Source organism: Sapajus apella, unplaced genomic scaffold (genome assembly GCF_009761245.1).
Source record: "Sapajus apella isolate SASKATOON/1434 unplaced genomic scaffold, GSC_monkey_1.0 scaffold7, whole genome shotgun sequence".
Taxonomy (NCBI): Eukaryota; Metazoa; Chordata; class Mammalia; order Primates; family Cebidae; genus Sapajus; species Sapajus apella.
The window spans coordinates 32,681,820-32,697,903 of NW_022436947.1; the positions used below are offsets into that span (position 1 = coordinate 32,681,820).

At 38.0% G+C, this 16,084-nt stretch overlaps 1 protein-coding gene across 50 annotated transcripts in view; it reads left to right on the forward strand.

Annotated features, from left to right (window-relative positions):
• NRCAM (neuronal cell adhesion molecule) overlaps positions 1–16,084 on the forward strand; it is a 315,121-nt gene that overhangs the window by 283,892 nt on the left and 15,145 nt on the right. For 17 of the 50 annotated variants that reach the window (XR_004268326.1, XR_004268327.1, XM_032276246.1 and 14 more), the window contains 5 exons: positions 1,846–1,968; positions 3,344–3,529; positions 4,534–4,569; positions 11,849–11,974; positions 13,172–13,324. Coding sequence is in view for 47 of the 50 variants with exons in the window: in XM_032276246.1 (XP_032132137.1) it covers positions 1,846–1,968; positions 3,344–3,529; positions 4,534–4,569; positions 11,849–11,974; positions 13,172–13,324 (624 nt within the window). In the remaining 3 variants the exon portion in view is untranslated. The remainder of the gene's footprint in view (positions 1–1,845; positions 1,969–3,343; positions 3,530–4,533; positions 4,570–11,848; positions 11,975–13,171; positions 13,325–16,084) is intronic. The other 33 variants (XR_004268330.1, XM_032276276.1, XM_032276278.1 and 30 more) reach the window with 8 other exon arrangements.

Below are 16,084 nucleotides of genomic sequence, written 5' to 3' on the forward strand. Positions count from 1 at the left end.
TGCAGGTCTTGACCAAGTAGATTGGGAAGAAGAGGGAAAAGTCATTGCAGATATGGGCAACTGCAAGGGAGGGAATGAGGGAGGATCACATATATATTAATCCTGGAGTTGGGGGAGAAGGAATTTGGACACAGGGATGAGGGAGCCTTGTGGGTGAGGGAGAGAGGGGGCCAGGTAGTAAAAATGATGAGGATTTGAAAAGGCACTAAAATGGGCTTTACCTATTTTAAATTTTGCAGCAATGCTGCTGTGACAATGGCTAGATAGCTTCTGTAGATTGCTTAGCTCTTTCTGATAGAAGAAGGTCACAGAAGATGCACCCCACCCTGGCTCCTGGTTGAAAGATTCATGATGTGGGCAGCTGCGAATCTGAGAATCACCTTGTGTCCCAGCTCCCGTCCCATTATAAGTTTTTGTCCTCAGTCTCACTGTCCCTTAGAGTCAGGGCTCTTCCTACTCAAGGCTTTCACAAGTAAGGCCTCACACTGGTACTTTAGATGGTTCAGGGAAAAGTGTCATAGAGGAGGTGATCAGATAGTTGAAGGATAAAGAAGAGAGGAAGAAGTATGTCTGAAGACTCAGAGGTAGGAAATAATAGCCTGGCTCCTTCAGAAAACTTGTGTGGCCAGAACTGGTGAGAAAAGGGATGAAGGTCATCTAGGGAAGGCTCATATCATGGATGATCTTGGGTGCTGTTGACCAACCTGCAGGCCACAGCCTGTTAACCTGGGGACTGTAGCCCCTTAGGGAGTCCATGAATGGGCCCAATGAGCTCCATGAAACTCCTAAAATTATATGCAAGATATGTGTATATTTTTCCGGAGAGTGCTTATGGCTATCATCAGATTCTCAGAAGGGTCTGTGACTTACTGGGTTGGGGAAGCTTGGAAGCCTGGAACTATGTGCCAGGCATGGTTTTAGGTCAGACAAAGACATCTGAGGGCCTAAAGCAGGGACGTGGCAAAGAAGATGGGGAGAAGAAGACATGGACATGGTTTAATGAAGGGAGTGGAGTGGACAGGATTTAGTGTCTGAGGAGATGTTGGAAATGACGCAGATGGGAGAGTCCAGGTTGACTCTCTGGGTTTTGGCTAGAGTGACAACAGGGAGAGTGTCCCATTAGTTAGTTTCCAGGGACAGTGGTAGGGAAGGTAACCATTGTGAAAGAAGCTGCCCCAGCCTTCACCCTCATGAGGAAGTGAATAAAAGACGACCAGACATGCTTCCTCTGGTGAGTTGCCAGCCTCTGCCACAGAGAACCTGACACCCCTCAGCCCTTCCCCAGGGCCCGCGGTAAGCCAGGATTGGGCTTTTGTCCATTCGCCACCAGATCCTGGGCAGCTGTCAGCTCTCAGGATAAGAACATCTCTGCACGTGGGCACGCTGGCCCAAAGCCCACCTGGCAGGGAATTGTGACTGTTTGGAGACACCTGGTTTGCTGGAGAAAACAGTCCTTAATGGTCCAGAACACAGCTGCTTCCACTCACAGATCCGGTTAGAATAGTTTTACTTGGTAGCTAGTTTGCTTCTATTTAGACACCATTCATGCATCAGATAAGTACTGTCTCCTTTTAAAAGATTAGGTTTGAGTCCATCTGAAGGCAGTCATTGCTTGTTTTGAGAGGATGCTTTTAATGAATATAAATGTAAATGACAAGAGAGAAGGAGGAAGAGAATAACTAAATGAGTAACTGTCACAGGTTTGTACTCACGTGTTTTCAGCTGAATCATGAATGAGTTACTGAAACCCAAAGTTTTGAACTGTGTGAGCATGGTGACATATTATTTTAATACATGCTGAAACATTCAGAAACCTTTGTGTTGACTCTAAGTTCTCATTGTAAGTCCCCAGTGCTCCCTCGTCTTTGAAGATTGTGAATCCGACACTGGACTCTCTCACTTTGGAATGGGATCCACCGAGCCACCCGAATGGCATTTTGACAGAGTACACCTTAAAGTATCAGCCAAGTAAGCTGTTTGGAGGAGGAGAAAGGAAATTTGTCTGTTTTTTTTCCATTTTATTTATTATTTTAATTGACAAATAATTGTACCTCTTCATGGAGTACATAGTGATGTTTCGATACATATAGTGATGAGACCAGGGGAATTCGCATATTCATCATCTCAAATATTTATCATTTCTTTGTGTTGCAAACACTTAATATCCTCCTTGTAGCTGTGTATGGAACACTAGAACGTAGTCTTTGTATCTAGCCATCATTTTGTATCCTTTAACCGATCTCTCCCTGTCTTGCCTTCCCCTTGCCCTTCCTGGCCTCTGGGATCCTCTGTTCTACTTTTTACTTCTGTAACATGAACTTTCTAGCTTCCACCTATGAATTAGAACATGTGTTTAACTTTTTGCTAGAAATATAGTTTTAGGCCAGGCACAGTGGCTCATGCCTCTAATCCCAGCACTTTCGGAGGCCAACGTAGGTGGATCACCTGAGGTCAGGAGTTTGAGATCAGCCTGACCAACATGGAGAAACCCCATCTCTACTAAAAATATGAAATTAGCTGGGCGTGGTGGCACGTGCCTGTAATCCCAGCTACTCAGGTGGCTGACGCACGAGAATTGCTTGAACCCTGGAGGCAGAGGTTGCAGTGACCCGAGATCACACCATCGTGCTCCATCCTGGGAAATAAGAGTGAAACTCATCTCCAAAAAAAGAAATACAGTTTTAAAAATACTTAACTGTTATCAGAAAATACAAGCTAGTTTTTATTTATATCTGTAGGATATATACATGTACCTTCAAGTGTTATTCCAAAAAGAACTTCAGATCTTACTTTTTAAAGAAAAATGATTTGTATGTTATTAAAAATTAAGTGATCTGTAGAGTAATACAGACCTTTAGGGGTGGGGTTTAGATGAATGCTGTCATTAAATTAGATATGCATTTTCTGTACATAGAAAATAGTTCTTTTGGCACAGGCCTCTGAAGAAAAATGTTTGGGGTTATTTAACAGTACGGGATATATACGTGAAATATTTAACAATATTTCACCTGCGAGAATACAGGGGAAAAAGTTTTATTGTGATTCAGCCACAAAATTCTTCTAGTTTATTAGCCAATAAAGAACATATTCCCCCCTGTGATATGATGTGATGATATGATATGATATAGTATAACATAGTATACCATAGTATACTATACTATGGTATACTATAGTATAGAAACTGTTAAAAGGTTGTCACTTAGTTATGCTGGGCGAAGAGTGAATAGTATTATAAAAGTCAATGTAAGCCAAGTTTAACATTTTTAGTTGGTGCATTTATTTATAATAGTATTCCTACAGCAATTAATGGAGAATGCACTTGTTTGTTTTTTCTTATTGACAGTTAACAGCACACATGAATTAGGCCCTCTGGTAGATTTGAAAATTCCTGCCAATAAGACGCGGTGGACTTTAAAAAATTTAAATTTCAGCACTCGATATAAGTTTTATTTCTATGCACAAACATCAGCAGGATCAGGAAGTCAGATTACAGAGGAAGCAGTTACAACTGTGGATGAAGGTAAGATGGGTATGTATAAAATCCATATAATTATCAGCATCATGAAATAAAAAGCTTTAAGTTCATGCTTTTTCCTTCCTGCTATGGAGTATCTATCTTACGCAATTAACACAAACACTTATTTGTAATTTCTCATTCTGATACGTAATCAGCTATTTAGCTCATATTGGACTAACTGATATTTTTCAACTCTGAAACTTTTTAAAACTTATATTAAAATCTTAGGGTGGGTATGAATAAGCATAATATTTGCTATGCTTGAATTTGAAGTTCAAAGCAATGTGTTTCCTATTTACAACTTTATATATCATATATATACATGCACATACATATGTACACATACATATAATACACACATATATGCATACACAGACATACACACCTGTATACACACAAATATATGTAATTCTATTTCTGGTCCTGATTTACTAGAAATAATTTTCTAGTTCACATATCGATTCAGGTTTTCTAGCAAAGAAATCAAAACAGTTAAATAGTGCATTTATTTTGTGTTTGAGCAAAAGATTTTATATGTTGGTATGTACAAAGAAAGCAAAATAACCCATCACAGTATTTAGAAAAAGAAATCAACACTTCATACTTAAGAAAGTTATTCTGAAATCTTTGGATTTGATGAAAATTATCAAAAATATTGTAAAAGATGTTCTGGTTTTGCATGTCTCTAAATTGTAGAGTGCTTAAGGATTATTCATTTGACTATCTTTGATAGCCTAAAAAATTGACAATTTCTATCCCAAATTTGGCTTGAAATATCCCAAGCCTTCTTACATAATAAACAAGTATGAATAATGCACCTTAAGTAATGTGTGGATTTGAATACTGAGTCAGTTTGGGGACACCAACATATCTTTGTCCCCCATACCTGGTGTGGTACATTTCATTCTTCTTGCATGCTTTAGCATTTTAATATGTGTTTTTATATCGCTATACATGCTCATGGGTGTGTTACATCTAACTATATAGTGTCCTATTTCTGTTTCCCTTCATTAAAGCTGGTATTCTTCCACCTGATGTAGGTGCAGGCAAAGGTAAAATAATTCATCTGCATGACTTTATACATGTGTGAAATTTGCAATGTGAAACATGGGGAAGTGCAGCATGGGTAAAACAGAAAATAAAATATGCTTTGATCCACCAAAAGAAGAGAATATCTCATCCAATCTTGGCTTTAAAATTAATTTCTAGTCCTTTCTTTATAAGTAGAAAGCCACATATTGAATTCTCCCAAAATTTTTTCTTGAGACTTATCCCTGGTACAAATCCTAATCTTAGCATTTAATACTATGATTTTGGCTGGATCAGACAGGACCAAAACTGTGGATTTGTCACAGATCCTCTATGTGGCCATACCACATTATTAGGAGTTCAGATATGTTAGCCCTCTGATGAAAACAGCCTGTTAGAAATGAGATCAACCAAGCTTCCTGCTCTATTCCGATTTAGCTGCTCTCTTTGTAGATACAGCGTACACTCGGCTCCCACCACACAAAACCATCCATTTGGAATTGCAGTATAGCAATGCCCTCCAACTGGTTTGGGACTAAGTCTCCCCAAGCTTAGCGTTCCCTACAAGTGAGTCTTCCAGGTGCTCTTCTTAAATATGTTGTCCCATCCTGTCTTCACACAGCCGCCTAAGTCTCTTCCTCCTGAGTAATACCAACAATCCACAATGGATTACTTTTGTTCTTTATTTCTGACAGCTCTCTGGGTCAAAAAGATTTGTTGGGAGAACGGTGCTTGAATAACTTGTAATATGTCTTCCATCTGTGGCAATGCCAAATATGCCCCAGTCTTTGACCCCTGGCTGCTGGTTGACCAGTCAGCTTTTTAGAGAGCAGTGGAGCACCAGCCACTGGGCACTGTTTTCACATGGTGTGCCCACGGTCAGGGGTTTTCCTGGGCTTTCACAGATCAGATGAGTACAAACAGGAATAAAGAAAAGGAAGACCAAGAGAAAAAAGTGCTTTGCCCTATATTATTCAGATCTTGTGAGCTTAGACTTGATAGATTTATTCTATTTGCTTAGAAATTTGCTTATATTCAGAGTCTTGGTAAATTGCAAAATACTGATCAGATAGATTTTGGAGTTATTGAATAAGAACTATGGCCATTTTCAGTAATCTTAAGTGTTACATTTGTGTTTTTAGACTTGAAAGGATGAAGTAAAAATTCAAAATTTCTGTAATATAATAGAAAGATGTAAGCTGGCCGGGCGCAGTGGCTCACACCTGTAATCCCAGTACTTTGGGAGGCTGAGGCAGGCAGATCAAAAGGTCAGGAGTTCGAGACCAGCCTGGTCAACATGGTGAAACTCTGTCTCAACTAAACATACAAAAAATTAGCTGGGCATGGTAGCACGTGCCTGTAATCCCAGCTACTCGAGAGACTGAGGCAGGAGAATCACTTGAACCAGGGAGGTGGAGGTTGCACTGAGCTGAGATCTTGCCACTGTACTCCAGTCTTCCAGTCTGAGTAACAGAGCAAGACCCTGTCTCAAAAAAAAAAAAAAAAAGAAAGACGTAAGCTGTTTATTTGTATACTTCCTTCCTGTGATAATTAGACATTAATTAAAATCGTTAGTTGTTTTACAATAATGTACTGCTTTATAACTTCAATTGGAGCATTTCACTAAAAGCCTGGCATTTCTCCTATGCAGTGGACATGTCATTATGGCTATGCCTAGAGTTGACAGTAGAGAAACTGTGCCTCAGTTGGATTGTCTGTGAAGCAAGTCTGAATTTTAAATGGACTTGTCATGTTAGAACTTGTCATGTAAGAAGTAGATATCTACTCCACTGAAAAAGAAATCACCCCTCTGTTTTTAATAAATTAAAACTAAAGGAAATCCTTATTTAAAGAGTTTTGGTTTTACCATTTTATGTTACTAATTTGAATTGTGAGTTACTTATGAATAAAGAGACAAGCAAAAATGGAGTGTCTGAAAGTTCATTAAGCCCCCAGTATTAAAATCTGACAGCTCTCTGATAAGAAAAGGAATAATGTTTAAATAAGCAGGAAAAAAGCTAAGTCTGACCTTAATTTTAATATGGTTTATTTAAACAGTATAGCAGTAGTTAAGTATGGCTTACATAAGATGATATTTTACCATGGTGAGACTTTAAACCACTCAAGCATAATTTGTGATCCTGGGTTTTCCTTCCTTAAAAATATTTCTTTTATCAGTCTGAAAATGAATTCTATCCTATTCTCTATTTTCCTTCTCTATGTAGAGTTTAGTTTCTCTGTGACAGGAGAAAAATTAAAGTTCTCCGAGATCCTTCCAAATTTTAATTTTTAAATGTATCTTTTAAATTTTTATTTAAATCAGGAGAAAAGGGAATAAATAAGAGATGAATAAAGAGAAAAAACATGTGATATCCTTAGCTATAGAAGCATCAACATGGCCGGGCATGGTGGCTCATGCCTATAATCCCAACACTTTGGGAGGCTGAGGTAGGCAGATCACCTGAAGTCAGGAGTTCAAGACCAGCCTGGCCAACATCCTGAAACCCTGTCTCTACTAAAAGTACAATAATTAGCCGGGCATGGTGTCGGGCACCTGTAATCGCAATTACTCAGGTGGCTGAGGCAGGAGAATCATTTGAACTCAGGAGGCAGAAGTTGCAGTGAACCAAGATCACACCATTGCACTCCAGCCTAGACGACAAGAGGGAAACTCTGTCTCAAAAAAAAAAAAAAGCATCAACATCTAATATGATTTTATTATGAATTATGATTTCATGAAAAGTGGTTTTAATTTGTTTCTGGTCAAAGAGGGAAAAATAAATGCATCTGAGTTTAATTTTTTAATTTTCTTACAGATTTTAAGAGATGTTAATGAAACCTAAGTTTTTAAATATATAATTACAAAATGATTATAAACATGAAGGAAAACTCAGGATAATTCAATTAACTATTTGATGCCATACTGACCCTTCTTCTTAGGATTCTCCTTAATATAATTAAGTAATCAAGATCTTTGAGTCATTTATTTTTATACTTTTCCTTGTTGGGTTAAAGCTCTCAATATTTGTGTAGTAATTATAGTTGATTGGCGTATTTGTTCAATTTCTATGTCTCTTTAAATGAGGCTGAGTGTGGTGGCTCATGCCTGTAATCCCAGCACTTTGGGAGGCCAAGGCAGGCAGATCACTTGAGATCTGGAGTTCAAGACCAGCCTGGCCAACATGGCAAAACCTTGTCTCTACTAAAAATACCAAAATTAGCCGGGCATGGTGGCGTACACGTGTAGTCCTAGCTACTCAGGAGGCAGAGGCAGGAGAATTGTTTGAATCCGGGTTGTGGAGGCTGCAGTGAGCTGAAATTATGCCACTGCACCCCAACCTGGGTGACAGAACAAGACTCCATCTCATAAATAAATAAATAAATAAATGATTTCAGGGTCTGGAATTCTAGGAAGTAGTCCTGTGAAGGCATGTATAGAAATGAACCAAAAATGTGCAAACCCAAAAAGAGTTGAGTTATGTTGGTATTGCTGATGATCCACAGTGCCTTATTCATTGCATTTAATCTGGCACTCTGGAGACCAAACATCAAAATACTATCATAGAGTGACTAGTTTGGAATACAGAAACAGGCAGAAACTAACTGGCAAGGCAGGAATCTGCATTCTTGGGCTAACTTGCAGCCTACTATGGTCAACCAGTTAGGAATTATCAGAGAAGAGCATTGAGGATCAGCTAGTGGTGAATCCCTTCTGTGATCTGACTCTTACTATGTTATTTTGCCAGAGTAAAGAACCAGTAAATAAAAAACCAAAATTCCTTTTTTGGTCTAAGTGAAAACAAAACAAGATATACCTCGAAGCATAGAGGCTTCAGTCAGTTCAACAGTGAATGTCTCTCTGGCATATAAAATGCACCCACCTTTGTTTAAGAAGCTGTGTGTAAAGACATTCTTGACCTAACTTGCAGCCTACTATGGTCAAATCCTGCCCTTGACATGCTTAAAATCTGGCAGGTAAGACCAACACATTGAAAGAGTAATAAATGGATCCTAAACGAGAAATTGGAGCACAATATTATCTAAACATAGAGGCATGAACCATTTATTTTGCCAAGCAGGATCAGAAAAAGCTTCACAAAGAAAATAATATTGAACTGGGCCTTGAAGCCCAGTTTTTGTTTTGTTTAGTTTTTGGCAGATGAATCAGGGAGCTGTAGTGTGTAAAGTCTTGGTAGGGGGTATAAGCAAAGGCATGGGATTTGAAAACACCAGATGTGTGGGTTATACCAAGCAGTCCACTTAGGCTGAAATGTACAGAGTGTGTGGAAAAGAGAAGGCCCTGAGATGAGACTGGATTGCTGGATAGAGCCAGGTGGTAACAGCTCTGAATAGCCATGAATGCCTTGCTAAGGAATTTGTATTTACCTATAGGCAGAGTTTTAAACGGAGAGGTGGCTAGATTAGAGGTGTAGTTTCGGTAGCTAAAATGTAGGTTAACTACACTAGTGGTATCTACAGAGGAAGACCTACAGTTGGGAGAGGCACACCAGAAGCAGCCTGTTGGGAAAGCCCAGAAAAGGGGGACACTAGAGCTCCCTTGGCTGGGTACAACATAGGAACTTTGTGAGTGAGAAAGTGGATGAGTGGGGATTAAAGGAAGGAAAGTTAAAATTCTCTATGATAAAATTGGCCAAACAGCATACCTTAGGAAATTGTGGTATCTTTTCTGGGTACCCTTAAGAATAAGCTAAATGTAGACTTCCAGTGTATGATACATTATTATTAACTGTAATTAATAATATGCTATACATTAGATCTCTAGAATTTGTTCATCTTATAACTGAAAGTTTGTACCCTTTGACCAACATCTCCCCATTTCCCCAACCCACACCCCACCCCTAGCCCCTGGCAACCACTATTCTACACTCTGTTTCTCTAAGTATAACTTTTTTAGATTCCACATGTGAACCCCAAAAATCTGAAACAGGTTTCAGTTAATTTAGAAAATTTGTTTTGCCAAGATTGAGGACATGTGCCCGTGACATAGCCCGTGACATTTTAGACACATAGATGTGTGCCCAAGGTGCCCAGGGCACAGTTTGGTTTCATACACGTTAGGGAGATATGAGACATCAATCAACATATGTAAGATTAACATTGGTTTGGTCTGGAAAGGTGGGGCAACTGGAAGCAGGGAGTTTCCAGGTCATAGGTAGGTGAGAGACAAACGGTTGCCTTCTTTTTGAGTTTCTGATTGGCCTCTCCAAAGGAGGCAGATATGCATTTATCTCAGTGAGCAGAGGGATGACTTTGAAAACAATGGGAGGCAGGTTTGTCCTAAGCAGTTCTCAGCTTGACTTTTCCCTTTAGCTTAGTGATTTTGGGGCCCAAAGATTTATTTTCCTTTCACACACATTTAAGTGAGATCACGCAATATTTGTCTTTCTGTGTCTGGATTATTTTACTTAGCATAGTATCCTCTGGGCTCATCCATATTGTTGCAAATGGCAGGATTTCCTTCTCTTTAAAGTCTGCATAATATTCCATTGTGTATATATATGGTAATTTCTTTATCCATTCATCTGTCAATGGATATTTAGGCTGTTTTCATATCTTGACTATCGTGAATAATGCTGCAATGAACACAGGAGAGTAGATACCTTGTAGAGATACTGATTTCATTTCAATAAGACTGGAAACAAAATAATAAAAAAAAACAGTTTGGGGAAGAAACTTTGAGAAGGGAGCACCCATAGAAACCAATGTAAAAAATAAGAAGAAGCTAAATGCTCTTCTGTTAGAAGTATTTTGCCCTTCTGTTAGTAAATGATCTGTGTTAGAAGTATTACCGTTCTGCCTTGAACATCTTCCATAATTACTCCAAGATTAAATTCCTCAGTTTCAGTATTCCAAAATCTTTTAAGAAAATTGATGTTTTTCCATAATGATTGCCATCGATGTTTTACACGTGTATGCATATTTAGTGTCATTGATTGATCATATTCCTATTATTTTTTCCTATAAAAAGAAAATCTCAGAAAACTAAAATTAGTTAGGTCCACATAAGGACTCTGCGTAATTCAGCAATCAGTTTTGCCCTCTGCTGTTTCCCCATGCTTGGCACAAAGAGATACAAAATTTGCATGTGTTGTCGAATTATATTTCAGAAGTCAAGAGCATTATTTAACCGCTTTAATATCTTTCTTTTCTCAATTCTAAGATATGTAATTTTATTACATTTATTTGAACAAAGGTCTTGAGCATCTAAATTTTATAAACATACCTTAGAATAAAATTTTAGTGTCTTTGTAAACCCATTAATGCTGTCTGATTTACTATCCTAGTCAATTTTATGTGGGATAATAAATTCATCTTATTTTTTAACTACCCAAGTTAACACATCTGTAAATATTTTATTTTTAGTTTAAGCTATTGAGGTAGGACTGAAAGAATTGCCAGCCTTAAGTATTCAAATAACATTTTTTTAATGACTTTAGATGTTGTCTTTACCCAGTAGCAAGCATGTAGCATCATCTGGTCTTCATAATTTGGATTTTTAAGAAGCTATTTAGGTTGCACTATGATTTTTCAGAAAATGCTTTGTAACAAACAGTTAACAGGTAAGATTGTCTTGCTGTCTGGGATATGTTACGTGAAATAGTTTTTACTTATTTTATTTATTTTTTCTTAACTTCTGATAGAACATATCTGGCAATTCCTTTTGCAGCTTCCCTTCCAACATCATTCTCTAAAGCAGGGGTTCTTTACCTGGAGTCCCTGAGTTCCCCAGAGTTTGATACTCAAAGAAGTCTGCTTTTTAAAACAGATCAAAAGCTGCTGTTCAAAGGGGCATTCTCTGTCACACCAACACACATTTTTCAAAGACCTGCATGGAGATGACACATAGAATTGAAAAGTAGCCACATAGTATTGGGTTTTACTTTGGCGTCTCTGATATTCCATGATGACTTCTGTCCCTGGGATTGTTCAGCAATCCCCCTCTCCATCACACATTAGTAAATGAAGACAGTGACATTTCCCGGGACTGTATCTAATGGACAACAGTTTATTTTATTCAGAACCCATATAATAGAACTCATAAATTTTAACATTATGTATCATTATTTCTGATTATTAATTTATTTCCTAATGCTGTCATTAAGAAGCAAAAAATCTTTCTGTGTAATGAAAGTGAAGCATGAGTGAATCCTAAGTTTTAACAGTAAATTCTTATTTAATTCCATTTGCACAATTTCAGAGTATTTAAACTTATTTTATATTTGCGTGTATGGTGCTGCAATGTGATTGTTTGTCTGTTTTATTTTTCTATTGTATATTTAGTTCAAGCAGTAAATCCCAGGATCAGCAATCTTACTGCTGCAGCTGCTGAGACCTATGCCAATATCAGTTGGGAATATGAGGGACCAGAGCATGTCAACTTTTATGTTGAATATGGTATAGCAGGCAGTAAGAAACCGTTTCATTACCCGATTTTTAATTTGGGGGATGCATTTTAAAAGATTAAGAACTTTCTTAAGAATTTACTATGGATCGTCTTCCAAAATAATTTGATCCAATTAGATGAATGAGTTATCTTAAAAAATTATAGTGAACCATCAGCATACCACATATTTTATGCATAACCGGGAATCACTTTTTATGTTATTAATAACAGAGGGCATATGTTCCATTACATATGTTAGTTTCATATCATAGTACTTAAAACTGGCTCTATGCCCATGACACATAAACAAGAGTAATAGGGAATAATTATATTTGCAAGTACTAGTAGGAAAGAAGAACAGGTTTGTTTCAAATCGGACTTTGAAGTAGCAGAAATCAAACTGAATTGGAAGTATTCATTTTACCCTAACTAGCCAAAAAGAATTTTATTAAAAAACTGCAGAAAATTAATACTTTGGGAGGGCATTCAATATGTTTTAATGTTTGATATATTCTCAAGTCAGGCACTCTTCTTAGATCTGGTCACATCTGTTAGGAGATGGGGCAGCTTTTACTTTAGTGGTTAATGAAAACCCAATGCCCCCTCCTAAATGCAGTGTGCTCTATATAGAATAAATGCGGTGGCCAATAAATGTTTGTGACAAAGTGTTGAACAGAGTCCAACTTTCTGTTTAAGGCTTTATCATGCAAACAAATATTTTTAGAAATAATGATCCCTTTAGAGAAACCAATACTTGGGAAAGATTGAATTGATGAATTGGATACATTGGAAGGCATTTAAATTTACGGAAAAATTCATCTCGTGAATGTTAAAAAATAATTCTTCCCATAGTTCACTTAAGCTATTTAATGTATAACAGTTCTTTTGGTAAACATCTTTAGAGAAACTCAACAGTTTCATAAGGCAAGGTGCAGATAAAGAACCTTCCTTTGTGTTAAAGAGGAGAATTAAGACAATGGGAATATATAAAATTAATAAGCAATCTAGATATCCAGTCTATTTTTCTTTGAGGATATTTTCCTATAGGTCATTTTAATTGATTTATTGGACATGACTGCATTTATAATAATCTAAAATGGTAAACCTAAGCATCCTACATTTTGTCTTGAGCTTATAAAGATTTTTCCTTTCTTGAAGCGTTAAGTGACTTCTGGTCCGTTAAAATATTCAAATTTGTTGTTTTTGCAAAATTTCCATAGGCAAAGAAGAATGGAGAAAAGAAATTGTAAATGGTTCTCGGAGCTTCTTTGGGTTAAAGGGTCTAATGCCAGGAACAGCATACAAAGTTCGAGTTGGTGCAGTGGGGGACTCTGGTTTTGTCAGTTCAGAGGCTGTGTTTGAGACGGGCCCAGGTGAGGCGCACACCACACCTGTTCAGGCTCCCGCTCAGAGGTGGAGGCCGCCAGGTGCTCCAGCTGGAAGTGGGGGCTGGTGGAGCTGTGTTATGCGTAGGGCATGAATGTCTTTCTATGTGGCCCTGTTGGGTTGGGAGTTTGGGTTTTTGTCTTTGGTTCTTTATATCAAATGAATTACAGAATTTAGCAAATCATATTCTAGCCACATTATTACCAAAAAAATCACAAAAATAGACTTAAATATGATTTTAATTTATATTATTTAAAGAATTCAATTGTTAATATCACACATATAAACTTTCCCTCAGAGTTAAACTGAAATTTTTAAAATGCTTTTGAAGATGAAACAGCTTATAAGAAAGTCACAATTCTGGCCGGGTATGGTGGCTCACGCCTATAATCCCAGTACTTAGGGAGGCCGAGGCAGGTGGATCACCTCAGGACAGGAGTTCAAGACCAGCCTGGCCAACGTGGTGAAACCCCGTCTCTACTAAAAAATACAAAAATTAGCTGGGTGTGGTGGTGGGCACCTGTAATCCTAGCTACATAGGAGGCTGAGGCAGGAGAATCACTTGAACCCAGGAGGCAAAGGTTGTGGTGAGCCGAGATTGCGCCATTGCACTCCAGCCTGGGCAACAGAGTAAGACTCCATCTCAAAAAAGAAAAAAAAGTCACAATTCTTTATTTCAAAATGGCCTACAACCCAGCAGAACCCTGCAGTCTGCTTAGACAACTGATACAGATATTATTACATTTGTGTAAAACAAGAACTTGTATAATTCATATGCTACATTTTTTATCACACCAAATTTTACTGCCTGTATATATTTACTTAAGTGAATATTATCAAAATACACGAGTTAAAAATAAAGTTTCCAAAATAAAGAAAAATGTTCACGTGAAATGCGAGAACATCCGTATTTGCTCACTAGATGGAGAACAATCCCTGCTACTTACATTTAAACAAGGGTTGTTTGTGGTACCTGTTCACTCTGTGGTTCATACCTCCATGTTACTTTCAGTCACTCCATGCATTCTTAAAGAAATGTGCATATCCTGTAGAATACATTACACAATGTATTTTTGTGACTTTCATTAATGAAGCATTATGATTTTTAAAGTCAGTTTTTACAATTTAGAAAAACATACGATCATTAAGTGGTTTTAAAAAAGAAACCAACAATAATGTATTAAACTATATTTTAAAGATACTCATTTGCTAAAATCATAATGTTTTAAGAAAACAACACATTTTCCCATTGTTCCGTTCTTTGTATTTCATATCCATTTATGTACATAGTACTAGGAAACCAGTGTGTTAAACTTAGAAGGGGAATATCTAATCAATTCGTACGTAGCTAGTTTACAAGGTTCTGGTTTGTTGTTATTGGTAACTTTTATTTTCAAAATACTAAAAGCTCAAGTACATATTCTCTTCATATACAGCTGGAAGGCTAGCAATAGTAATGGGACTAAGTCAGCTCTCCTATACAGCAGGCTTTCTCATAAGTGAAAGTTGCAAGCTCTCATAAGTCTCAATAAGTGTTTTTCTCATTCAGTCCTTACAACAATCCTTTGACATAGGCACCATTATTACTCCATTTACCTCTCAAGTCAGAGAGGTGGAGTACCTTCCAGGTTGCTCAATAGGAATGTGGTGTAGCTGGGATTAGAAGCTTGTCCTTCTATCTGCAGAAGAAAGGACCTCGCTATACCCATTGTACAAGGTCACAAACGTCCACAGGCCAAGGAGGGGGCAGGCTGTCTCAGAAAGGGCAGTTTCAGTCAAAACTTGGTAAATCCAATCAGTGATTCTGGATCCCCGTGGGCTGCACATGGTTACTGGTTCTGGACTGTTTATGAAGAATCTACTATGTTGAAAGTGACCTGTTAAAATTGTTAGAAATGTTTAGGAAAGGAAAACGTGACTTAAGCCGAAGTTAGATTCACCCTTAAAATCAAGTGGCAGCATTTTTTGTCCTTTTACAGGACAAAAGACAACCCCTTTAGAAAATTATTTTTCACTCAGCAGTGTAATGCCTACAATTCCAGCAGCAACTGCTAGATAGTTCGAGGCGAGGAATTGTGATAGGTGGGCCTTCTTGTGTGCCAGTGATGGAGAGACAGGACAAGGTCCCAACCAGTTCTTGTCACTTTTTACATCTAAATGTATTAAAAAGAACAAATATTGATTAAACTCATGACCTTAGTTAACACATCACCTGTAAGAGCAAATGCTGCCAGCATTCTAGAATGCCTCAATTTACCATTATGCTGCCTCCTTTTCCCAGTTTACAACACTCTGTACTTTGGGGCTGCTGGGTTAACTCTGGTGTGAAAGCCCTGCCTTCCACTGCTCCTGCCCCTCCTCTCTTCCTGCTGGGTTCCACGGTATAAGGATGTCAGTATTTGGCATGAAATCGTATCATTGGCTACTTTTTGAACTCTGCATTCATGAGCTGCTTCTCTCTTTCTCTGAGTTCTGCTGATTTTAGGACCTTAGACTCAACTTTCATCTACAGTTGTTTCATGAATCTTCCTACCATTATACCGTCTCTCCCTTAATTTAGAGTCTGGATTTTTAAGGTATATTTCTTAATTTTTTTCCTATGGCACAAACTGAACAACAAATAAGACAGGTAGTGTCCCGATGCTGTGCTTCTTCCTGGTACTACTGGTATGACCTTTCATTACCGCCACCCCACCCGGCATGACCACTCATTACCGCCACCCCACCCGGTATGACCACTCATTACC